A 26750-nucleotide genomic window follows, 5' to 3' on the forward strand; every position below is an offset into this window, starting at 1 on the left:
ATGGAAAGTATTGTACTTAATACAAATAGACTCTTAAGGGTGCACAATACATACTTCACAGTTAGTTTCAGAACATTTCAGTCACTCCTCGTATCTATAGCTTTCATGGAGCTTGGCAATCTACATAAGACAAATGTCTGAGACCCCCACCAATGCCTGCTCTCAAGTTGGTACTAGAAGGATGTAACGGTACAGTTTCTTCTGAAAATAAATACAGAATACGATTTTAATAAATGGCTGGTCCATATGGAAATATACAGTGCTAAAATATTTGTCCAGGTGAATAACACATTTAAAAAACAAACAAACCTTAAATAAAATCTGTACAGTTTTATTCAGGAATATCTACAGTACAAAATATCAGTGATATATAAAACTTCATGCAGGTCAATTTAGAAAACAAGTAACTCTTTCATTTGTGGTCCTAAAAATCATTTTTCTATTTCTTTCTTTATTTCATTCAACCTACTGTTCTTTTCAGAAAACATTTTTAAAAATACCCCTTGCAGTTTTCAGAGAAAATATCTTGTACGCAAAGTAATCAGAAACAGAGGTCTTTACATAATCATCTTCAGCTGTTACCATCGTTGTAAGAATTTATTTAACATATTACCTAGAATTTACTTATGAACAAAGGTCGGTAATTACAGAATATCAGTGGGATGTTCGATGCTATATGAATACGTGTACGTACATGTATCTGTCTAAGAATCACATTTATATGATATCGTACTTTGAAGCAAAATAAAAAAGGTTTGTCAAATATCATAGACAGCTCCTGACTTCTGTTTCTCAAACTATATAAGTTTATTCAACTATTGGATATGATAAGAATACGGCTTCAATTGAGAAAAGTAACATTTTGAGAAACAGTAAGCAAAACATTATTCACATATAATACATTCATAATTAAGATACAGATAATGCACAAGCCATTCAATCCACAGTTACACATTCAATCAGTCAATTTGTTAAACTACTGATCCAAATAGGTGTAAATTTGTAAAAGCTTGAAAACAAGTTAAGCATAGAGAAATGTTGGCATTATGTGTGTAGCTGGAGTATATAACATACTCATTGCAAGACTATAAGAACCACCTAAGGGTGATATAGTAAACTCAACTATAAAACTATATTTAATGTGGTAGGAAAATTGCTTCTATTGAGAAAAGTAATATATACTTAAATTGCATCATCAACAGTAAGCAAAACATTATTCATACATAATTAAGATAAGATAATACACAAGCCATTCATTCCACAATCGCACAAATAATCAGCCAATTTATGAAACTGCTAATCCAAATAAGTGAAAATGTGTAAAAAGCTTGAAATAAAATTAAGTATAGAGAGAAAGGTTGGCTTCATTTGTGTAGCTGGAGTATATAACATAATCATTGCAAGACTATAAGAACCACCTAAGGGTGATATAGTAAACTCAACTATAAAACTATATTTAATGTGGTAGGAAAATTGCTTCTATTGAGAAAAGTAATATATACTTAAATTGCATCATCAACAGTAAGCAAAATATTACTTACACATGATTATTATTAAGATAATACACAAGCCATTCATTCCACAATCGCACAAATAATCAAGCAATTTATGAAACTGCTAATCCAAATAAGTGAAAATGTGTAAAAAGCTTGAAATAAAATTAAGTATAGAGAGAAATGTTGGCATTATGTGTGTAGCTGGAGTATATAACATAATCATTGCAAGACTATAAGAACCACCTAAGGGTGACATAGACACAAAGTCAACAAGTGAGTTACAAACATTTCGGCGATAGCTCAGCCATGATTCAAGCAATAAAACTTGTCATTATGACATTGCGATTTTGCGAATTTGTTTCACACTAACACAGTAGGTGTGTGAATAATATATGAAACTCTGGGGATCTCAGTTTCTCTTAAGTAAATGTTTTCATGTGATAGCCATATTTACATAAGTTAAACCAGGGTTCAATTTGTCACTTAATACGCACTGGTACAATGATCGAACAAATGAAGATTTTCCTGTTAGTCCTTTGGTCAGTCACCGTTACTCTGAGAGTAGGTCTGTTATTTTGTCTACAAAATCTATTTCTCTCTTTGGAGATAACTCGCAGGACACGCGTGTGTTAAGATTAAACCCACTGTAAATCATCAGCCACAGTGGATCTCTAAACATGACCTCAGGAACCTTCGCGACGACTCTCAGGTGACTTACGTCAAGTACATGGATCGTGTTTTGTGCTTCATCAAGTACAAAACAGATATCCAAAGTGTTTGATGTATCAGGTTTGTTTGAAGTTAGGGTGTTGTCAATTAGGCGTTTCTTATTGTAGTCCACCTTGATACAGATGTACCCGTCATGATTCGAACATGTTGCTATGATTACACTCAATCCTATTGGTTGAAGTCTGTTAGCTTCAATAGGACTGTGAGTAAAAGCTGCCTCGAAGATAAATTTGTCTTTTTCTTCTAGCGTTATGACAGAGAATGTGACCCTCATGGCACACATGATGCGTTGACCTTTCCCGACAACTAGAGGTGTCGACGCAAGAACACGACGGTTTAATTGCAGCCGGCAACTCGAGCCTGGAGGAGGAGGATCAGGCTTTTCATTTGTGACAACAGACCCCGTCACCGTCACCACTGTATTGGCAGTGCTGCTGTCCCACTCCAGGTCAGCATCTAGAGTAAACAGAATAACATGAATTAACTACACATGAAACATGTGAATATATGCCGACCCTTTACTTTACCATCAGTGTAATCAATAACATTTCCCATACAACAAAGGAATTTCATAATAACAATTCGAAAATCTAGGCATTCGATAGTAGAAAGAAAACAATTCTCAAAATGCACATGCTTTATAATATTAATCTACACTCCTTGGAAAATTAACTCATATGTGCACTAGTGGACATAATAGCTGGCGTCTTGACACTTCAATAAAGAGATCAATTCCTATACACATGCAATGGACGTTCATGGATTAAGACTTGGACATGATATCAAACAAATCATGAATGCCGAGTACAGGAAACGAAATTATATGTTCCAAACTGAATGAATAATGATGGAATTTTCAACATGTTTTCAGACTTCTTAAACATGTTCAAAAGTAACAGAAAGGTCAACATCTGGAACGTTTTGTGTCTATATGCATTTCATGAAACACAATAATTATAAATTCAAAAGGTCAACGCCAGAAAATCATCAGCCTCGAATAGCTGATTTACATAGGGCACAAATGGCAAAACAGTGATGAAATTTATATGAATGGAAAGTACAACAGAATTTCTTTTTATAAATTTCAAGAATGTATGTGGTCTGTTCTTTTCTCCCAAAATGTCTAAGGATCCCACGATTTGCAGACATGCATCCGTAAGGCGTGTCAGGATCCGTCAGGATGTGTCAGGATGATTGTGCGTTCGAATACTTGATTTGTCTGCTGCTGAATAGCAGTCCGCAGTACGATTCCGACTATATCAAAAGCATTAACGTTATATATTTACGAAGCACTATCAACAAGTGATGATACCAGGTGTTCGTGAAAGGTGGGCGAATCCTGATCCACCGATTGCACACCTCGCAAACACATGCAAAGGCAGGTCAAGTGTTCATCTAAATGAACATAGGAGCCTATGGTATAAGCAAAATATTGAAATGCATCTCACATCATTATTGTCACTGATGCGTCAAATTTGGAAATATACTCCACATGAATATCCTAACAATTTTTAACTTCCTTACTAATGCCTTGAATGCTGTAAACCGAATCAAACACCTTTTGAGAAAGAGTCGTATTACTCTCCTTGAAATCTCCATGGAATGAGCATGCTTAAGTGTACCTCAAAAGTTGTGAAATGTATTTGAGCTGCTGGTATATTGCTCGACATGTGGACTGTTGGAAGTTTAGATTACCTCTCTTGTCATACAATCTTGTTATTGCCACTCTGAATGTTTATGGATGCATAAATCCAAATATGAAACAGACGAGGCGGTTGTACATGTTGCTTGTCATTCTCGCCCAGGTGGACAAATCAGTGGAATAGGAAATGGCTATTTGACAATTATTGAACTACATGTATATCACATGATCAATATAGATGAAGCTTCAGTTAAACTTCTTTGCCAAATTCCAGTGTTTTGATTTTGTCAGTCCGAGCAGAAGTTCCTATTCACATACAAAAAGAAAGAGAAAACGCATAATACCATTAAAGCTACTTCACTCGTTCACATGAATTGTCACAGATAAGGTATATATTGCCAACTCACAATACATTCCACTTCCTCCCACAGGCTCCAGGTTCATATATTCTGCTGCTGCTGTAAAAGGAAACAGTCTGCTTTACATTTCTACCGTATTTACGTATTATTTGAAATATTGAGTTTTAATTTTCAAAATGCTACATCCACCAGAACTGATAATTACCTTTTGGAAAATACAATACTAACTTTGGTGTGAACTAGTTACCAACCTATTGATTTTAGTTCTGCACCAAAGTAAAACATATAGACAGACACAAGACATGTTTCCTTGAAGTTATAAAAGCTATGAAGTTAAACGTTCATGCAGATGTTCCAATAAATAGATGGTCTTCTGTTTTAGCCGTTTCCGTCAAAAGGGTTTGGTTTCCTTTTCAATCATATCTAAAATACTATAGAAGCCACTGTTCTACTATTTTTATATGTGGCTAGTGGGCAATAATTTTATTCACCTACGATCTTTTTACCCTTTACCCGTGAAGATCATGCTCAGAAATGATCCTCAGCAACCCATGCTGGTCGTAAGAGACGACTATCGGGATCGGGTGGTCTAGCTCGGTGACGTAATTGATGCATGTCATCGTATCCAAAATGCGTACATCAATGCTCATGATGTCAAACACCTGATTTTATGTCCAGACTCGATTATTTACAGATCATAAAATAGCTGGAATATTGCTGAGTGCGACTTTAAACGACAAACAAACAATCATTATCACAACATTTTCATTTTAGGCACTTTTATTTCACATTCTCAGCAGCATTCTCATCTTGTGGATGTTCCTTTGGATACTGTTGAGGACAGACTCTCTTTGCTGAACCTTGAAAGAAATGTGATGATATATATATTTACCTTGTTCCAAAGTACCTATGTCCAGAGTGATTGAATTGTATATCATGTTCAAAGGGACGTTGCCAGGTCTCTTAGCTGGTGAAAATGATACTACTCGGACAATGCCAGCTATCTGCATCAATGATCTTATTTTCTTGAAACATGCAGAAACGAAGCTGATTCCAGTCCTGTCAAACCCAACATCTTTAGGTGTCTCCGCCAAGATGGAATTCAAAGAGGCGGCTGAAGATCCCATCACTTGCAGATCCTCTATCTTATCAGCTTTGCCTCTCATCTGTCTCGTGTATTCTGTAGAAGACTTCACTTTACTCTGCAGCGTTAGTATGGAATCCAATGCCTCCTCTGCAGGCTTCAGAGCTTCATCTGACTTTGTATCAACTTCTGACAACATGATTGTCTTCCTTTGCTGCAATGCTTCTATCAGATTGGTGAAGGCTTTGTTAATATCATCTTTGGCAGTGTTTCGTGATGACTTTATGCTGTCACATTTCTTTTGTAGATCTTCAGCTGCTTTTTCAAGAGCTATGCCCTTCTTATCTAATCTCTGCAAGACGTCTTCATTTTCAGCAGCCTTACTTTCATGTGCGTTTTCAACAGAAACAACGTTGTGCCCACTCCCTTTATCATGTTCCACTACTGTGCAAGACACACAGACGACCTGGTCACAAGTGTGGCAGTAGAACTGAAGAGGCTGGTGATGTTGTGTACACTTATGGAGGCGACGGAAGCTCTCAACTGGTCGTTCCCTCATGTCGTCAAAACTGACAGTTTGGTGATCTCGCATAGACTGAAGTCTTTTGTGGGCATTAAGACACTCTTGGCACAGGAAGACGCAGCAGTCATCACATCTGGACATGGCAGGGTTACCATCAGGACAATCTGTACATGTCAGATGAAGCCCTTTCACAATCTTCAGATGATCCAGGATTCTTAGGATGATAGGCTCTTTGGGCAGAGACTTCACACCACCCGGCAGGTTATGTTGGTGTCGACACATGGGACATGATAAAGATGGGAGTCCTTTGCTGTACGTCTCTAGACATGTCTCACATATTGACTGCACACAGCAGGGCATGCGACGAGGTGTCCGTCTGGCCTCATCAAAGTGTTCTGTACATATTGGGCACTCGATAAGAAGATCCTTGATGGCGGATGCCGATACGTAGTCCGACATGGTTATCTGGAAATGTATTTAATACATATGATGCATTACGGATTTCCAATGTAACTTTTCTTTTCTTCTCCAGACAACTGATTCGAAATCAGGGCAGACACATCCAAACTTGCATGCTACGTACACCATTTAAAACTACAGGAAACAAAATGTTAGTATTTGCTTTGTACAAAAATTCAACGTAACAATATCCTTATTGAGAATATAAGTTCATATTAACAAACAAACAAACAAACAAAAACATGTGACATTGGTGCAGTTACAAGTTATTTAAAATCAAGAAAATGATATTTTGAGGAATTATCAAAACAGGAAAGGAATAAATCTAAACTTTGTTACGTGTAAAATATTTTCTTTGCAGAATATGAAATTATAGCCTACCTTATTATGTTTTTAACAACATTGTTATCTTAATAATAATGCATTACCTTGCAAATGAACATTTCATACTTGAACAATGTTATTAGTATGTCATGCTGCCAAACATTGTTTAAGTAACATGATGCGGAATAAAAAGGTCCCACTGCGACAATATTTGCTCAGTAGTAGATATTTACCAACACAAGCAGACAGAACTGATGAGCTTATGACCATGGAGACAAATAACTGGTTGGGGACATGCAGTCTAAACTATATCCATGGGACTGATGACCATGCCGCACGTAATATTATCATGTAACCTCAGCTACAGATAGTGTATTTGCATATCTAGATGTGTGCTCGTGTTATTATCTCTTTTCTTTTGCTTCAATTCTAAATAGGGGCGGTCGGGTAGCCTAGTGGTTAAAGCATTTACTCGTCACGTCGAGGACCCGGGTTCGATTCCCGACAAAGGTACAATGTGTAAAGCCCATTTCATGATATTGCTGGAATATTGCTAAAAGCGGCGTAAAACCATAATCACTCATTCACTTTAATTCCAAATAGTTGGTTATAAAAAAATGAAACGACTGCATGTAAGAAATAACATATTAAGACACAGCATAAATCAACCATCGTGAAGGTGATATAATTGAAGTAATGCACACACATGTTCTTTGTTCTGGTATATTTTATGGAAGTCGTGCTCATATGTGGCGGTTGCCTTTCAAAATTATAGTGACCTTGACCTTGACCTTTCACAAAAGTCAAACAAAAAGTCAAAAGTTTAACAAGACCCTTGTCCATGAGATTATGTATGTATAGTTTGAAGAATATCCTAGCATATAATGTTATTCTGTTATGGTGACCTTAAACTCTTACCAACGTCAAACAAAGCATATTTAACAAGACTCTTGTCCATTAAATCATGTATGTTCAGGAGTATCCTGACATATAATGTTCTTCTGGTCATAAACTGTTTGTAAACTTCTGTCATGGTGACGTTGACTTTGACAGTCGACCAGTCATATTCCAGAAAGATCACATAAACACAGAAACGGTTGTTTCAGGTTTCACAACGCTTAAGGTACTGTCAGCATGTAGTGCATTTAAGTGCACAAATTTAGATTAATATTTTCGGCCGATCAAAAATCGGACGCCTGCAATCATCAATACCATTCTTAAACCGGAAGGATCAAGCGTTACTCAATATTGAATTACTTATTGGATGATATATTCCAAGTTTGAACAGATCGTTCTTCCTCAGGATGGAGTCTTATTCATTATCGAGTTACAACTGTATAACTCATCATTCCAAGATAGCAAGCAGGGTTATTAGTTACAAATACACATGTATGGTGTACTATTCCAAGTTGTTCGGATAAAGTAACCATTTCGGGTTTAGAGGTATTATTCTTTACACTACTTAAGTATCATCGATATCAAATTTAGTTTGAGTGAATGCTTTCCACGCAGGTAAAAACATCCCTGAGCAGAACTAAAATCAACATTTATAACTCCTGATCACTGGACGACCTAGCGGTCACCAAATATCTACACCCAGGACGCCCTCAGGCAGGGGACCTTACACCCACTGATACCCGGGAGATAAGGAACCCATCCCGCAAACACTGGTAGTAAGATCCACTGTTAACAAGCCAAACCCACGTGCTGAGAAATGCTTGCTCTTGAAATGCAGTAAGCATACCTTAACTCGTAAATCGGCGTAAGAGGCTAAAATCAATCCCTACTCAAATCAATCAAGGGCGACTGGGACCTGGGTTGAAAGATCACTCAAGAGTGACTTGGGCCTAGGTTATGAGATCACTCTAGAGTGACTTGGGCCTCGGTTGAGATCCCCCAAGAGTCACTTGGGCCTAGGTTGAAATCCCTCAAGAGTGACTTGGGCCTAGGTTGAAATCACTCTTGAGTGACTTGGGCCTAGGCTGAGATCACTCTTGAGTGACTTGGGCCTAGGTTGAAATCATTCTAGAGTCACTTGGGCCTAGGTTTAGAGATCACTCCAGAGTGACTTGGGCCTAGGCTGAGATAACTCTAGAGTGACTTGGGCCTAGGTTGAAATCCCTCAAGAGTCACTTAGGCCTAGGTTCAAATCACTCTCGAGTGACTTGGGCCTAAGTTGAAATCACTCTAGAGTGACATAGGTCTGGGTTGAGATCCCTCTAGAGTGACTTGGGCCTAGGCTGAGATCACCCTGGAGTGACTTGGGCCCAGGTTAAAATCACTCTAGAGTGATTTGGGCCTGGGTTGAGATCACTCCAGAGTTACTTAAGCCTAGGCTGAGATCACTCCAGAGTGACTTGGGTCTAGGCTGAGATCACTCTTGGGTGACTTGGGCCTAGGTTGAAATCACTCTAGTGTGACTTGGGCCTAGGTTGATATCACTCTAGTGTGACTTGGGCCAAAGTTAAAATCACTCTAGAATGACTTGGGCCTGGGCTGAGAGATCGCTCTTGAGTGACTTGGGCCCAGGTAATAATCACTCTAGAGTGACTTGGGCCTAGGTTGAAATCCCTCTAGAGTCACTCAAGGTTGAGATCCTTTTAGAATAACATGGGCCTGGGTTGAGAGATCACTCTAGAGTGACTTTGGGCCAGGTTAAAATGACACTAGAGTGACTTGGGCCTGGGTTGAGATGACTCTTGAGTGACTTGGGCGTAGGCTGAGATCACTCTAGAGTGACGTGGAGCTAGGCTGAGATCACTCTTGAGTGACTTGGGTCTGGGTTGAGATCAATCTTGAGTGACTTGGGTCTGGGTTGAGATCACTCCAGAGTGACTTGGACCTATGCCGAGATCAGTTTTTAGTGATTTGGGCCTAGGTTCAAATCACTCCAGAGTGACTTGGGCCTGGATTGAGATCCCTCTAGAATGACTTGGGCCTAGGCTGAGATCACTCTAGAGTTACTTGGGGCCAGGTTAAATTAATCTAGGGTGACTTGGACCTCGGTTGAGATCACTCAAGAGTGACATGGGCCTGGGCTGAGAGATCGCTCTAGAGCGACTTGGGCCGTGGTAATAATCACTCTAGAGTGACTTGAGTCTGGGTGGAGATCACTCTAGAGTGACTTGGGTCGGTTGAGATCTCTCTAGAGTGACTTGGGCCTAGGCTGAGATCACTCTAGAATGTTTTGGGCCCGGGTTGAGATCATTCTAGAGTGATTTTGGCCTAGGTTGACATTACTCTAGAGTGACTTGGACCAATGTTGTGATCCCTCTAGAGTGACCTTGGCTTAGGCTGAGATATCTCTAGAGCGACTTGGACCAAGGTTGAGATCACTCTAGAGTGACATGGGCCTAGGCTGAGATCACTCAAGAGTCACTTTGGCCAAGGTTGAGATATCTCTAGAGTGACCTGGGCCTAGGCTTAGATCTCTCCACAGGGGCTTGGTTCTTGGCTTAGATAACTCTTGAGTGACTTGGGCCTGGGTTGAGATTACTTTAGAGTGATTTGGGTCGGTTGACATCACTCTTGAGTGCCTTGGGCCAAGGTTGACATCACTCTAGAGTGACCTGGGCCTAGACATAGATCTCTCTTGAGTGACTTGGGCCTGGATTGGGATCACTCTAGAATGACTTAAGCGTTGGCTGTGATCACTCTAGAGTGACTAGGACCTGGGCTGTGACCACTCTAGAGTCACTTGAGCCTGGGTTGAGATCACTCTAGAGTGACTTAGGCGAGGGTTGAGATCACTCTAGAGTTACTTAGGTGTGAGTTGAGATCACTCTAGAGTGACTTAGGCTTTGGTTGAGATCACTTTAGAGTGACTAAGGCGTGAGCTGTGATCACTCTAGAGTGACTTAGGCGTCGGCTGTAATCACTCTAGAGTGACTAGGGCCTGGGTTGAGATCACTCTAGATTGACTTAGGCGTGGGTTGAGATCACCCTCGAGTGACTAGGGCTTGGGTTGAGATCACTCTAGATTGACTTAGACACAAAGATTCCCGAGGCTCAAATCACTTTCCTTAGTGTTTCAAATGTCCATAGTTATTTGTATGTTTGTGTATATATTCGTATAATAATAATTGATGCAAATGTGGTTGGTGACGTTGGGTGTGCATGTTGCTTGCGTAAAACAAGCAAGCCAGTGATTGTCAACATATGTTTATATATCAGTACGAAACTACAAAGTGTCATTTCTTTTGTATGTTCACTTTGTGTCAACACTTATATGGGGTTCATACATTTCCCCACGTGGACAATTCCCACTGAGAGTAAGGCATTTTCCCACACTTAGAACGTTCTCTAGACACTTCGGAAAATGCATACAGTACATATTAAGTATCAGGTACCATAGAAAGTTCACTCGTTTCGTAAAAAGGTATCAAACGAGAATGAGTGTAGTATTCTCACTGTATCATGTCTTCACCTTCATTCTACAAAAACTTAGTTTCGACGAAATACGCAGGTTCCGTTCTAGACACGAGTATCCCGAGTGGTGACCTGTTTGATATATGCAAGGTGAGTTTGATTCTTAAACACTTGTTATATACGGTTCACGTGGCCATAATATACCCAGACTGGTCAGTGTGCATACATAGTATAACAGATCCGGTTAAATAATATTTGGCAAAACTTATCAAATGAAACCACATGACATTCTGACACGGACATAACATTAGACTCAAGCTATTTCTTTAAATACTCAATTATTATTTCTTCTACAGAAATGGTGCTAAATTATCCATGTATAAAAAATATTCAACACTGATTTCGATCTTCAAAAAAAATCAAGAAATTAGAAATTCAAATACAAATTAAAATATTGAAGTGTTTCTTTTTCAACTGTTTCTTTTTGTTTGATCAAAAACTGTGTTTTTCCAGGTTTCGTTTTGTCCCGTTGCCTGTTTTTCGAGCATCACATTATGACATATTGCGATGTTAAAAATAAACTTTTTTATTGAAGTTTATGTGAATATGCCTCTGTGAATGGGTACCCGGTAGGATGGAGGACAGTTAACCTTCACGCCCTCACTGGCAGCTTGGGATGTATATTCCTCAAGGAGCTGAGAATGACACTCGTTTGCACACTCATCCATTGGCCAGGGTAATAATGTAGCACTTTGGGCATGCTTTAGGGCATGGATTTGGCGCATTATGAATGTATCACAAAACAAGTAATAGGCGCCTGAAAACTGATCAAACGAATGGCGAATTTATGAAAATTTCAGTATTCTTAATTTCAGCATAGGCTAAAAATGATCTAGAGTGGTTTGGGCCAAGACTCAAATCACTCTTGAGTTAATTTTAAGGTATTGATTTGAGTCTACTACACCAGCACCCGGACGCTGTGCGAGCGAGGACTCACAAGACAGCAGCCGTCATCAACCCAAGGCATTCACAACACTGTCAGTCCGACACACCCTTTGTAGTAGGGACCGAGCTGCACGCAGTGCGGAAAGCAGTCAGCTGTAACGGCATATATCACACAGGCCTATACAGGTATCACAAGTAGGTCACTGTGCTACATTATCAGCCATTTTAAGAGTTAACGTGTTACTCTTACCACTCCTGTGGGATATAACGCCGAAAAATACCGAAGAGTAAGGTGGGAGTTTCGGTCGATTTCCTTTGAAATTAAACTCTGTGTTTGAGAGCTTGAGGTCTTTAGTGCTTGGTCATAGCTTAAATTGTAATTGTGTTCAAAGAACCGTTGATTAAAAGTGAACTCTGTGATGAGTGAAATCCCTTACCTTCACTGGGTATTGTGCACGGACACACAATTCTTAGTAACCATCTATCTCTCTGTTTAAGGACGTCAATATCACCATTACAGTAACATGTCTGACACGAACGCGGAAGTATTTATCCCCTTGTCGTTGAACGGGGAATGTTCCAGGCATGCGCTGTGTCTACTTTCGTTTTGTAACTTTACGTTTATTGGTACAATGTATGATACATATGAAGCATCGTAAAATATTTGAATCCATATTGTAGTAAAGATCAATTACACTTTTCTATGTATTCAGAGTTATATAAATATAAACATGACAGCCCTATACACGAAAACTAGTTATGTTCCGTTATACCTACGTCAGTCTTTATCGTCACACTCAACATTAGTAGCAGTCTAGATGGCGATCTGTAAATAATCGAGTCTGGACCAGACAATCTAGTGATTGATATCATGCGCATCGATACACGCAATTGGGATCGATGACATGCATCAACCAAGTCAGCCTGACCACCCGATCCCGATAGTCGCCTTTTACGACAAGCATAGCCACCTTTTACGGCAAGCATGGGTTGCTGAAGACCTATTCTACCCCGGAACCTTCACGGGTCAGTAGTAGTATCAATATCAAGGCGGGGGATACCAAAATCGGACAAAAAGGGGAATCGAACCTGGGTCTTCATTGTGACGAACAAACACTTCAGTCACAAACTAAAGCCTTCCCTATCACACATTAAGTATAGTGCAGACACGTCCAAAGTCCAGCCCAACAGAGACCTGACCTGAAAGATGGAAACAACAGTCAACAAGGCTACATTTTCTTTGTTTCAGAATCCTTATCCAGTATCTGTCAGCAGAAAAAACACCAGTTTCATGCTTAATGTAGCCCCATATATACAGGCGGTATACAGAGTGGAGCTGAGTGAACAGATCTCATACCCTTCCATGAACGCTGGACTGTCTCTCACATATATCACCCGGAATATCAAACATGACATAAATATTAAATAAACTACTGCATATTCAAAAGGTCTTTTTTTCTTCGAGTTTCCATGGATACTTGACTGGTTTTTGTATATCCTAGATGACATCCGCAGCCCTGAATGGTTTATCGTGTCGTTTGCGCTACCTACCTTTGCGTCCGTATGTTACAAATAGTAAGCTATATATGGATACAGTGTTAACTGGGTATATTTTTGGTTACACAGAATCGTAGCTTCAAAACATCAGGCCACCGTGCTCACGAGATACGTGTACATGAACGTAGCCTTACTAGTTTTGGAGAAATACATTTCTAATTTTCTTATTATATACGTGATGTATCACAACATCATAATTTATTTAGCGGTGATGTCGTTCAGTCGTGTTTGTGCCTATTAACGAATGCAATTTGTTGAATCATGATTCATTTATCATGAAGAGCTTTCTTTGAATCTCATTTATATAATATAGAACTTTTAAGCATAATAAAAAAGGTTTGTCAAATATCATAGACAGCTCCTGACTTCTGTTTCTCCAGCTATATAAGTTTATTCAACTATTGGATATGATAAGAATATGGCTTCAATTGAGAAAAGTAACATTTTGAGAAACAGTAAGCAACAGTAAGCAAAACATTATTCACAGATAATACATTCATAATTAAGATATAGATAATACACAAGCCATTCAATCCACAGTTACACTTTCAATCAGTCAATTTCTTAAACTACTGATCCAAATAGGTGTAAATTTGTAAAAAGCTTGAAAACAAATTAAGCATAGAGAAATGTTGGCATTATGTGTGTAGCTTAAGTATATAGCATAATCATTGCAAGACTATACGAGCAAGGGTGACATAGTAAACTCCACAAAGTCAGCGTGTGAGTTACAAACATTTCGGCGATAGCTCAGCCATGATTCAAGCAATAAAACTTGTCATTATGACATTGCGATTTTTGCGAATTTATTTCACACTAACACAGGTGTGTGAATAATATATGAAACTCTGGGGATCTCAGTTTCTCTTAAGTAAATGTTTTCATGTGATAACCATATTTACACAAGTTAAACCAGGGTTCAATTTGTCACTTAATGCGCACTGGTACAATGATCGAACAAATGAAGATTTTCCTGTTAGTCATTTGGTCAGTCACTGTTACTCTGAGAGTAGGTCTGTTATTTTGTCTACAAAATCTATGTCACTCTTTGGCAATAACTCGCAGGACACGCGTGTGTTACGATTATCCCCACTGTTTATTATCAGCCACAGTGGGTCTCTAAACATGACCTCATGTACCTTCGCGACGACTCTCGGGTGACTTACGTCAAGGACATGGATTGTGTTTTTGGCTTCATCGAGTATGAAACAGATATCCAGAGTGCGTGATGTATCAGACTTGTTTGGAGTTAGGGTGTTGTCCCTTAGACGTTTCCTATTGTAGTACACCTTGATACAGATGTACCCGCCATGATTCGAACAGGTTGCTATGTTTACACTCAATCCTATTGGTTGAAGTCTGTGAGCTTCAATAGGACTGTGGGTAAAAGCTGCGTCGAAGAAAACTCTGCCTTTTTGTTCTGGCTTTATGACAGAGAATGTGACCCTCATGGCACACATGATGCGTTGACCTTTCCCGACAACTAGAGGTGTTGACGCAAGAACACGACGACTTAATTGCAGCCGCCAACTCGAGGCTGGAGGAGGATGAACTGGCTTTTCATTTGTGACAACTGACCCCGTCACCGTCACCACTGCACTGGCAGTTCTGCTGTCCCACTCCAGGTCAGCATCTAGAGTAAACAGAATAACATGAATAAACTACACATGAAACACATGAATGTATGCCGACCCTTTACTTTACCATCAGTGTAATCAATAGCATTTCCCAAATACTACAGGAATATACTACAAAGGAATTTCATAATAACATTTCGAAAATCTAGGCATTCAATAGTAGAAAGAAAACAATTCTCAAAATGCACATGCTTTATAATATTAATCTACACACCTTGGAAAATGAACTCATATGTGCACTAGTGGACGTAATAACTGACGTCATGACACTTCAATAAAGATATCAATTCCAATACAGATGCAATGGACGTTCATGAATTAAGACGTGGACATGGTATCAAACAAATCATGAATGCCGAGTACAGGAAACGAAATTATATGTTCCGAACCGAATGAATAATGATGTAGTTTTCAACATGTTTTCAGACTTCTTAAATATGTTCAAGAGTAACAGAAAGGTCAACATCCGGATCGTTTTGTGTCTATAAGCATTTCATGAAACACAATTATCATTAAGACGTCTGAAACTTATCAGCCTCGAATATCTGCCGAAACAGATTCCATAGGGCACAAATAGCAAAACGGTTATAAGAATTAAAAAAATCCTTAGTACAGTAGAAATGTTTATATAATCCAAGAATGTGACTGGTCTATTCTGTTCTCCGATAATGTCTAAGGATCCCACGACTTGCAGACTTTCATCCATTAGGCGTATTAGGATCCAATGATTGTGGGTTCGAATCCTTGATTTGTCAGCAGCTAAATCTCTTCTAGTAGCAGAATCCGCTGCACGATTCCGACTATATCAAAAGCATGCTGTCTTCGCCCAATGAAATCTGGTCCGTTGGAAAATTGAGACTGGTTATTCTCTTGGACTGACTTTTTATATTTACGAATCACTATCAACTAGTGATGATACCAGGTGTTGGCGAAATGTGAGTGTAGCCTGTCCCACCTGTCACAAACACGTGCAAAGGCAAGGCAAGTGTTCACCTTAATGAACATGGGAGCATATGGTACAAGCAAAATATGGAAAGGTATCATTCTTGTCACTGATGCGTCAAGTTAGGAAGTCTATGATAACACTTTATGAAACCCTTACTAAGGCCTTGAATGTTGTTGCCGTGTCAAACGACTTTTGAGCAAGAGTCGTATTACCTTCTATGAAATCTTCGTGGAAAGAGCATGCTCTATTGTACCACAAGATTTGCGAAATGTAGATTTGAGCTGCAGGGATGTTGCTCAACAGGGAATGTGGACTATTGGAAAGTTGAAGTCATCTCTCTTCTCATACAGTCATATTGTATCTCTCGTTCAGGTGAGTGAATCAGTTGAAGAGAAATTTGCTATTTGACAATTATTGAACTCTATCAGATCATCAATATACCTGAAGTTTAAGTTAAACTTGTTGGCCCAATTCCCGTGTTTTGAGTTTGCCAATGGGAGCAGAAATTTCGATTCATATGCATAAAGAAACACAAAACGCATAATACCATTGAAGGAACTTCACTCGTTCACATGAAGTGTCACAGATAACGTATATATTGCCAACTCACAATACATTCCACCTCCTCCTACAGGCTCCAGGTTCATATGTTCTGCTGCTGCTGCTGCTGCTGCTGCTGCTGTAAAAGGAAACATTTTGCTTCACATTTCTATCGTAGTTACTTTTGGCGAATTATTTGTATTATTGAATTTTAATTTTCAAATTATGAACTACAGATAATTTTATTGAGATGACTACACAATTCGCTCATAGTTCGCTTTTGGAATATACAGTACAAACTTTGTGAGTAGCTAGTTACATGTATGTTGTTATATTTTATTTATTTCTGTACCGAAGTAAAACATTTAGACATACCACTGTTGCAAAAACAAGACATGTTTCCTTGAAATTACAAAAGCTCATGCAGTTGTTCCCCAAAATAGATTTTCTTCTGTTTTAACAGTTTCCATCCGAAGCGTTTGGTTTCCTTTTCAACCATATTAAAAATATTATAGAAGCCATTATTCTTCTACTTTGATCTGTGGCTAGTGGGCAATTGTATTCACCCACAAACATTTTCCCAGTGACCGTTAAGATCCGGTGTTAGAATTGATCTTCTGAATCCAATGCTGGTGGTAAAAGGCGACTATCGGGATCGGGTGGTCTGGCCCGGTTGATGCATGTCATCGTATCCCTATTGCGTACATAAATGCTCATGATATCAATCACTGGATTGTTTGGTCCAGACTCCATTATTTACAGATCTTCATATAGTTGGAATATTGCTGAGTGCGGCATTAAACAACAAACAAACATTATCACAGTGTGTACCTTCAAAAGAAATGTTACGATATATTTACCTTGTTCCAAAGTACCTTGGTCAAGAGTAATTGAATTGTATATATTGTTGAAAGGGATGTATTCAGGTCTCTTAGCAGGTGAAAATGATACTACTCGGACAATGCCAGCTATCTGCATCAATGATGTTATTTTCTTGAAACATGCAGGAACGAAGCTGATTCCAGTCCTGACAAACCCAACATCTTTAGGTGTCTCCGCCAAGATGGAATTCAAAGAGGCAGCTGAAGATCCCATCACTTGTAGATCCTCTATCTTGTCAGCTTTGCCTCTCATCTGTCTCGTGTATTCTGTAGAAGACTTCACTTTAGTCAGCAGCGTTACTGTGAAATCCAATGCCTCCTCTGCAGGCTTCAGAGCTTCATCTGACCTTCTATCAACTTCTGACAACATGACAGTCTTCCTTTGCTGCAATGCCTCCATCAGATTAGTGAAGGCTTTGTTGATCTCATCTTTGGCAGTGCTTCTTGATGACTTTATGCTGTCACATTTCTTTTGTAGATCTTCAGCTGCTTTTTCAAGAGCTTTGCCCTTCTCATCTAATCTCTGCAAGACGTCTTCATTTTCAGCAGCCTTACTTTCATGTGCGTTTTCAACAGACACAACGTTGTGCCCACTCCCTTTATCATGTTCCACTACTGTGCAAGACACACAGACGGCCTGGTCACAAGTGTGGCAGTAGAACTGTAGAGGCTGGTGATGTTGTGTACACTTATGGAGGCGACGGAAGCTCTCAACTGGTCGTTCCCTCATGTCGTCAAAACTGACAGTTTGGTGATCTCGCATAGATTGAACTCTTTTGTGGGCATTTAGACACTCTTGGCACAGGAAGAGGCAGCAGTCATCACATCTGGACATGGCAGGGTTACCATCAGGACAATCTGTACATGTCAGATGAAGCCCTTTCACAATCTTCAGATGATCCAGGATTCTTAGGATGATAGGCTCTTTGGGCAGAGACTTCACACCACCCGACAGGTTATGTTGGTGTCGACACATGGGGCATGATAACGTTGGGAGTCCTTTGCTGTACGTCTCTAGACATGCCTGACATATTGACTGTACACAGCAGGGCATACGACGAGGTGTCCGTCTGGCCTCATCAAAGTGTTCTCTACATATTGGGCACTCGGTGAGGAGGTCCTTGATGGCGGACGCCGATACGTAGTCCGTCATGGTTATCTGGAAATATATATATTACATAGCAAGCATTTTTGGATTTCCTATTTATTTTTTGTCTTCGTCTCGAGACAACTGATTCGAAGTCATGGCAGACACATCCAAACTTGCACGCTACGTACGCCACTTAAAACTGCAGGAAACCCTTCAAATTTCGAGCTTGTTTTATTGTTGTGAAAATGTTGGTAATGCTTATTAGCTCTACTGTTTACCTGTACAAAATTCAACATAATGAGATCTTTATTGAGGACACAGGTTCATATTAACAAAAAAAACAAGAACAAGTGACATTGGTGCAGTTACAAGTTACAAGTTAAAATTATGAAAATGATATGATCAAAACAGGAAAGGAACTAATCTAAACTTTGTTACTTGTAAACTATTTTCGTTGCAGTAAGTGCATTTATAGCCTACCTTTTTATATTTTGAACAACATTCTTATCTTGATAATTAGGAGATAAACATACTGTGTTTTCAATGTAGAGCTAGGTTACCTGTAGATTTAACCCCGCTAAATTGAATTTGGAACCGAACGCGCAGCGTGAGGTTTCAAATGTTAAATTTAGCATGACTAAATAAAACGCGAACTCTTTGGTGTTAGCAAATATACTGAGTGAAGCGGCATGGGTTGAGTTCAGTGTTTTGAGTGGGTTATCGATCTGAATTGCGGAATCACCGAACAAAATATGGTGCTGTATAAACGCAAGCAGTTTGTTTACACCGTAATACTTCGCTCGAACATATGACAGGCATTGAAAGTATATAATCACGGCAACTTGGTAAGGTAACATGAGGTGGGCATCCCTAAAGAAAACAAAGCAAGCTTTGCAAGGCTTTCGCTCTACATCGCACGTCACCATTATGACGTCATATCGGTCATTTAGACGCAAAAGATATGACGTCACAGTCGTATATAGAAAAGCGCCAAAATTCCAAGCTCTCTGTTGTCTCCAAAACGTAAATACATTCCCTTTGTTGATTTCTGTCGTATCTTTCTGCACGAAATGTATTGCCACACATCCTTTGAATATTGTAGTAACCGCATCTGTGCATTTTGTAACCTGTAATTGTAGATATAATTATTTAAATGTGCCTACCGACAATGACTGAAAATAGTACTATTCTATCAATTTTAGCTTCCGCGGTGATGCGCCGTCAAACCAGCTGTTTCAATCAGAGGGGGTTTATTGTGATTTAATAGCCTCTGATTGACCAATCAGAATCGAGTAAATTCCAAATTCATGGTAGAATAATGCATAACATCGCAAGTGAACATTTAATACTTCTTCAATGTAACTAGTATGTCATGCTGCCACACATTGTTTAAGTAACACGATGCGATGTAAAGAGGTCCCACTGGGACAATATTTGCTCAGTAGTAAATATTTACCAACACAAACAGTGAACACTCAGTGATCAAGTGAAGTCTTATTCTGATATTCCCAAACTATTTGCAGGATAATGGACACATGAAAATGTCGTAATGACTGCTATTTTGTTATTACCTAACCATTGTTTGATCATTTTGTTGCATAAATATCATTCCTGTAATTGAGGCTTTGTATGAAATGTGTATACAAAAGCTATTTATAGGTTAATTGAATGAATGTGCAACATTCGGAGCTAGATCACTTTAAACTGTTTATTTATTTTCACTTTACATTATACTTAACTGGCCACAATATTGCACTCGTTTGTAAATTCGCCCCAATTATGTTTCTAGGTTTGTCAGCACCAAACCCGTGCTCGTGGGTTTCACCGAAGTGGTAAACGTCTGAGACCTGCATCACTTCGGGCTTTCCTCCCACATTAAGCTGACACGCCGCGATATAACTGGAATACTGTTAAAAGCGGCGTTAAACCCAACTCACTCACTCACTCACTCACTCACTCGTTTGTAAATTATCCCTACATGATCAGAAAAAGTGAAGGAGAGGAACTAGCACTTCTGGTATAACATATTAAGCCATGGAGACAAAATAACAGGTAGGGGACATGAAGTGTACACTAGAACCCATGGCTTTATAATGAGCTGATGAACTGATGACCATGGAGACAAATAATGGGTAGGGGACATGCAGTCTACACTAGAACCACTACACTAACCTAACTTCAATCCTTGATCCATGAGCTTTTGTTACAAAACGTGGACGTGAACTCGGAGAAGGTTACATATCAATATTCAGAGGTTCCGGACAATTTGTCAAAAAGTAAAGCAAATGGCATCTGAAGTTTACTGAGAAAACAATACGTGACATGCTGGACTTCCTCATTAATGACATCTACGAAAGATTTTGGGGGTGAGACATTTAGGCAAGATGTAGGCATCCCCATGGGCACCAACTGTGCTCTCCTTTTTTGTGGATCTGTTTCTTTATGCATATGAATCGGAATTTCTGTTCGGATTGGCAAAGTTAAAACAAGGTAATTTGGCCAAGAAGTTTAACTTAAGTTTCAGGTATATCGATGATCTGATATCGTTCAAATAGACAGTTCCCTTCCACTGATTTATCTACCTGAACTAGAAATAAAGGGACCAGTGAGACCGCCTCATCTGTTTCATATTTGGATCTATGTATAAAGATTCAGAATGAGAAAACACTCTCCACAAGACTGTATGACAAGAGAGATGACTTTAACTTTCCAATTGTCAACTTTCTCTTCATGTCGAGCAATATTCCAGCAGCTCCAGCCTTTGGTGTTTACATTTCACAACTTTTGAGATACAATCGAGCATGCTCTTTCTATCAAGATTGCAATGAGCGCAATACGACTCTTACACTGCTTAAAGTCAGTAAATTGTGATACGGCTTAAAATGTTCAGTATTGAGTGTGCATACACTATATCCATGATTTATAGCATGACGTTTCTTTATTTATATCTTCTAATTGCCTCGTATCAAATAACTAATTGGGTGTTATTTCCAAATCTGTACAGGTCATAGCAAGTCAAGATAGAGACACATCCATTATCAAATTACTAATTTGGGGTTATTTCCAACTCTGTACAGGTCATTGCAAGTCAAGATAGAGACACATCCATTATCAAATTACTAATTTGGGGTTATTTCAAACTCTGTGCAGGTCATAGCAAGTCAAGATAGAGACACATCCATTATCAAATTACTAATTGGGGGTTATTTCAAACTCTGTACAGGTCATTGCAAGTCAAGATAGAGACACATCCATTATCAAATTGCTAATTGGGGGTTATTTCAAACTCTGTACAGGTCAAGATAGAGACACGTCCATTATCAAATTACTAATTGGGGGTTATTTCCAACTCTGTGCAGGTCATAGCAAGTCAAGATAGAGACACATCCATTATCAAATTACTAACTGGGGTTATTTCCAACTCTGTACAGGTCATTGCAAGTCAAGATAGAGACACATCCATTATCAAATTACTAATTGGGGGTTATTTCAAACTCTGTGCAGGTCATTGCAAGTCAAGATAGAGACACATCCATTATCAAATTACTAATTTGGGGTTATTTCCAACTCTGTACAGGTCATTGCAAGTAAAGATAGAGACACATCCATTATCAAATTACTAATTGGGGGTTATTTCAAACTCTGTGCAGGTCATAGAAAGTCAAGATAGAGACACATCCATTATCAAATTGCTAATTGGGGGTTATTTCCAAATCTGTACAGGTCATTGCAAGTCAAGATAGAGACACATCCATTATCAAATTATTAATTAGGGGTTATTTCCAACTCTGTACAGGTCATTGCAAGTCAAGATAGAGACACATCCATTATCAAATTACTAATTTGGGGTTATTTCCAACTCTGTACAGGTCATTGCAAGTCAAGATAGAGACACATCCATTATCAAATTACTAATTGGGGGTTATTTCCAACTCTGTGCAGGTCATAGAAAGTCAAGATAGAGACACATCCATTATCAAATTACTAATTTGGGGTTATTTCCAACTCTGTACATGTCATTGCAAGTCAAGATAGAGACACATCCATTATCAAATTACTAATTGGGGTTATTTCCAACTCTGTGCAGGTCATAGCAAGTCAAGATAGAGACACATCCATTATCAAATTACTAATTGGGGTTATTTCCAACTCTGTACAGGTCATTGCAAGTCAAGATAGAGACACATCCATTATCAAATTACTAATTGGGGGTTATTTCCAACTCTGTGCAGGTCATTGCAAGTCAAGATAGAGACACATCCATTATCAAATTACTAATTTGGGGTTATTTCAAACTCTGTACAGGTCATTGCAAGTCAAGATAGAGACACATCCATTATCAAATTGCTAATTGGGGGTTATTTCAAACTCTGTACAGGTCAAGATAGAGACACGTCCATTATCAAATTACTAATTTGGGGTTATTTCCAACTCTGTACAGGTCATTGCAAGTCAAGATAGAGACACATCCATTATCAAATTACTAATTGGGGGTTATTTCCAACTCTGTACAGGTCATTGCAAGTCAAGATAGAGACACATCCATTATCAAATTACTAATTGGGGGTTATTTCAAACTCTGTGCAGGTCATAGCAAGTCAAGATAGAGACACATCCATTATCAAATTACTAATTGGGGGTTATTTCAAACTCTGTACAGGTCATTGCAAGTCAAGATAGAGACACATCCATTATCAAATTACTAATTGGGGGTTATTTCAAACTCTGTGCAGGTCATAGCAAGTCAAGATAGAGACACATCCATTATCAAATTACTAATTGGGGTTATTTCCAACTCTGTACAGGTCATTGCAAGTCAAGATAGAGACCCGTCGATTATCAAATTACTAATTGGGGGTTATTTCCAACTCTGTACAGGTCAAGATAGAGACATTCTTTATCAAATTACTCATTCTGTGTTATTTCCAAATCTGTACAGGTCATAGCAAGTCCAGCTAGAGCCTTAATCATTTTCAAATTACATATACTAGCTATAGGTGTATTATTCCAAGACTGTACAGATCATTGCAATTCAAGGTAGAGCATTATTATCAAATTATTTATTAGGTGAAATATTTGTTTCTTTGTTGTTGAACATCGCACTCAGCAATATTCCAGTTGTGTATCTAGATTAGATATTTAGCTAAAAGGCCAGATATTTTTATATTTTAAACCAAGAGCCTGAATTTGTTTCAAGAAAACCACCTCGCAACACTGAAATTTTCGTGGCAGGCAATTTCTTTTATTTTCAACAGTATGAAGCATTATTATTGTTTTTGAGAATCCACATGAAATGGTCGGCCCCAAAGTATGCCGCAACCCGTTACACCGGCAATTGGGTCGCAATGCGACAAATGACTCACCAGACAGACAAATAACGGGAAATAACAGCCCATTCACGTCAATACGTCAGTCCGACCCACCGTCAATAGTAGCAACCTAGCTACCGTCAGTAAGGAAAACAGTCGGACTCAAAGGCACGTGTAATAAAAGGCATACACACGCATAAAAAAATAGGTCATTCATAAGCATAGGCTACCGCCATTTTCGAGTAATAAAGTATTATATTTAATTTTCATATATACATAATTTCGAAATACACATGTAGATCAACACATAATATAAGGTATTTCGGTCGATTTTCAATAGTAAACTTTTGTGTTTGTGTGCTTGGTCATAGCTTAAGTTGTATTGTGTTCAAAAGGACAGTTACAGAACTGGTTCAAAGTGAACTCACTGATAATTGAAATCACTTACCTTCGCAGGTTACTGGGAACTGACATACAGTTCTTGGTAACTAGCTCTTTCTGTGTTTCACGTGTGTCAATAACACCATCGTAGTAACATGCCTGACACGAATGGGAAAGTCGTTACACCCCTGTCGTTTTAGTGACGGGTAAGTGGCAGACATGCGCTGTGTCTAGTTTCGTTTGGCAACGTTTGCTGGGACAATGTATGTCACATTTGAAGCATCTTAAAATCATATGATCCAAATTGAAGTAAAGATCTATGCATTGATTATTATATAAATATAAAAATCGGCTCTTTAACTAAAACTAAACTAGTGTCCAAAAGAAACGATACCAACTTATTTTCAAAATTGTTTTTTACTAAGTGAATTGTCTAGTATGAAAACATGCCAATTCGTATTGCACATCCCATACACAGCATAGTCGATAAAAAATACCGGGAACACGTGATCACTTCCGGGGAAAAAAACATAAATGTCGTGAAAGTGACATTTCCCTCTCTAGCATGTTCTGCACGTGCATAAAAACTGTATAAAACGGCTGATCAGACACGTTGATATCACAGCAACAAAAAGAACACAAGATATGCCACGTTTGACAGCCATCGAGAGAGAGAGAGAGCCGTTGGAATGGTCCAACAAGGAGCGTCACGCGTCGACGTCGCCAGAAGGTTGGGCTGCGCACGCATCACTATCACCAGGTTGATGCAGCGGTTACGTCAGACAGGTCAGACGTCAGACAGGCCCAGGAGTGGAAGACCACGAGTAACCACGCCCCGTGAAGATCGTTACATCCGGGTATTACACCTGAGGAACCGCACCGTAACAGCGACGTCCACGGCGGCTACAGCACTGGGACACAGGATCAGTCGACAGACCGTCTACAGGAGACTACGGCAGTATGGTATCCGGCCACGTCATCCCTACCGCGGACCGCTCCTGACGCCTCGACACCGGAACAACAGACTGATCTAGGCCAGGCGAGTTCGACGTTGGCAACGGCGGGACTGGGCACGTGTTATGTTCTCTGATGAGAGCAGATTCCTCATCTTCAGAAACGATGGACGGCAGCTTGTATACCGACGATTTGGTGAACGTTTGGCGCCTAACTGTATCCAACAGGTCCGGCCGTTTGGAGGTGGAGGGCTAATGGTTTGGGGTGGCATATGTGGTGACGTCAAAACGATGCTTGTCGTAATTCGTGGAAACCTGAATGCACAGCGTTATCTTGATGACATCCTACGGCCTGTTGTGGTGCCCTTTATTCAGCAACAGCCTCGTGGACTCCTTTTCCAACATGACAATGCAAGGCCACACACAGCAAGATTGACACAGAACTTTTGCCATGGCCCGCATGTTCACCGGACATGAATCCCATTGAGCACTTATGGGACCACCTCGATCGGCAAATCCGACGTCGCCGTGTGCCTCCAGTCAACGTCCAGGACTTGGAACGATGTCTCCTCGAGGAATGGCAACGCATCACTCCCAACGTCATCAGACGTTTGACGTCATCAGTCCGTAGGCGTGTTCTGGCATGTTCACGGTGGACATACCCGCTACTGACTTGACTTTGAGACGTGTGGTGTGACATTTCCCGTTGTTTCTGTGCTCAGTGCTCTAACGAAATGTTCATTTTTCGACCCCACCCATCTTTAAAGGCTTGTCATATTGGTTGTACAGATTTTATTGAAATGAAATTTTTGTACAGATGTTGTGAAAGGATTTCTCAAAAGCATAACGCCAATCCAAAACTTCTGCATTGTTTAGTTTTTCTTTTATGTCGTTGCAAACAGGTGGTATCGTTTCTTTTGGACACTAGTTTAGAAATGTTCCGTTGTACCTACGATTGTTTTGTTGTTGTTATTTTCTTGTTTATCGCCGGACTCAGCATTATTCCAGCTATATGACAGCGGCCTGTAAATTATCGAATCGGCACAAACGTGGGATTGATATTATGAGCATCTTCCGACGCGATCGGTTGGTTTGGTTGGTTGGTTGTTTTACGCCGCACTCAGCAATATTTCAGCTATATGACGGCGGTCTGTAAATAAACGAGTATGGACCAGATAACCCAGTGATTGACATCATGAGCATCGATCTACGCAATTGGGATCGATGACATGCATCAACCAAGTCAGCGAGCCTGACCACCGGACCCCGTCAGTCGCCTCTTACGACAAGCATAGTCGAATTTTCCGGCAAGCATGGGTTGCTGAAGACCTATTCTACCCCGGACCTTCACGGGTCCCACGCAATCGGGGCACGGTGACACACAATGATCCAAGTCACCGATCCGTTGAGTCGCTTTGTATGATAACTGTAGACCTATTTATAGGGACTGATTCTAACCCGTAATCCCCACGAGGAGATGATAGTTCATAACGAGTGTTCGGCTTCGTACCATGTAATATTGACATC

At 39.6% G+C, this 26750-nt stretch overlaps 2 protein-coding genes across 2 annotated transcripts; both read right to left on the minus strand.

Moving 5' to 3' along the window:
* Nucleotides 1-334: 334 nt before the first annotated feature.
* On the minus strand, nt 335-12479 carry LOC139456575 (uncharacterized). Its single transcript, XM_071238366.1, has 4 exons — nt 12367-12479; nt 5119-6298; nt 4275-4325; nt 335-2681 (listed from the first exon to the last, which is right to left on the minus strand). Exons 2-4 carry the CDS (start codon nt 6290-6292, stop codon nt 2047-2049), a joined length of 1860 nt encoding a protein of 619 aa, XP_071094467.1. The 5' UTR covers nt 6293-6298; nt 12367-12479; the 3' UTR covers nt 335-2046.
* A 1844-nt stretch (nt 12480-14323) lies between these two features.
* Nucleotides 14324-18645, minus strand: LOC139456576 (E3 ubiquitin-protein ligase TRIM45-like). Its single transcript, XM_071238367.1, has 3 exons — nt 17470-18645; nt 16680-16733; nt 14324-15119 (listed from the first exon to the last, which is right to left on the minus strand). The coding sequence occupies exons 1-3, from the start codon at nt 18641-18643 to the stop codon at nt 14485-14487; spliced, it is 1863 nt and encodes a 620-aa protein (XP_071094468.1). The 5' UTR covers nt 18644-18645; the 3' UTR covers nt 14324-14484.
* Between the last annotated feature and the right edge of the window lie 8105 nt (nt 18646-26750).

This window comes from Haliotis cracherodii, unplaced genomic scaffold (genome assembly GCF_022045235.1).
Source record: "Haliotis cracherodii isolate W230 unplaced genomic scaffold, xgHalCrac1.p SCAF_11, whole genome shotgun sequence".
Taxonomy (NCBI): Eukaryota; Metazoa; Mollusca; class Gastropoda; order Lepetellida; family Haliotidae; genus Haliotis; species Haliotis cracherodii.

Bases quoted from the DNA above. Each gene is read 5' to 3' on its own strand.
- LOC139456575 (XM_071238366.1), bottom strand. From the start codon at position 6,292: ATGTCGGACTACGTATCGGCATCCGCCATCAAGGATCTTCTTATCGAG. The intron at 4,326-5,118 runs GTAAATATATAT...TTCCTTTTACAG, and splicing joins CATAGGTACTTTGGAACAAG to CAGCAGCAGAATATATGAAC. The intron at 2,682-4,274 runs GTGAGTTGGCAA...TGTTTACTCTAG, and splicing joins GGGAGGAAGTGGAATGTATT to ATGCTGACCTGGAGTGGGAC.
- LOC139456576 (XM_071238367.1), bottom strand. From the start codon at position 18,643: ATGACGGACTACGTATCGGCGTCCGCCATCAAGGACCTCCTCACCGAG. The intron at 16,734-17,469 runs GTAAATATATCG...CAGCAGCAGCAG, and splicing joins CCAAGGTACTTTGGAACAAG to CAGCAGCAGCAGAACATATG. The intron at 15,120-16,679 runs GTGAGTTGGCAA...TGTTTACTCTAG, and splicing joins AGGAGGAGGTGGAATGTATT to ATGCTGACCTGGAGTGGGAC.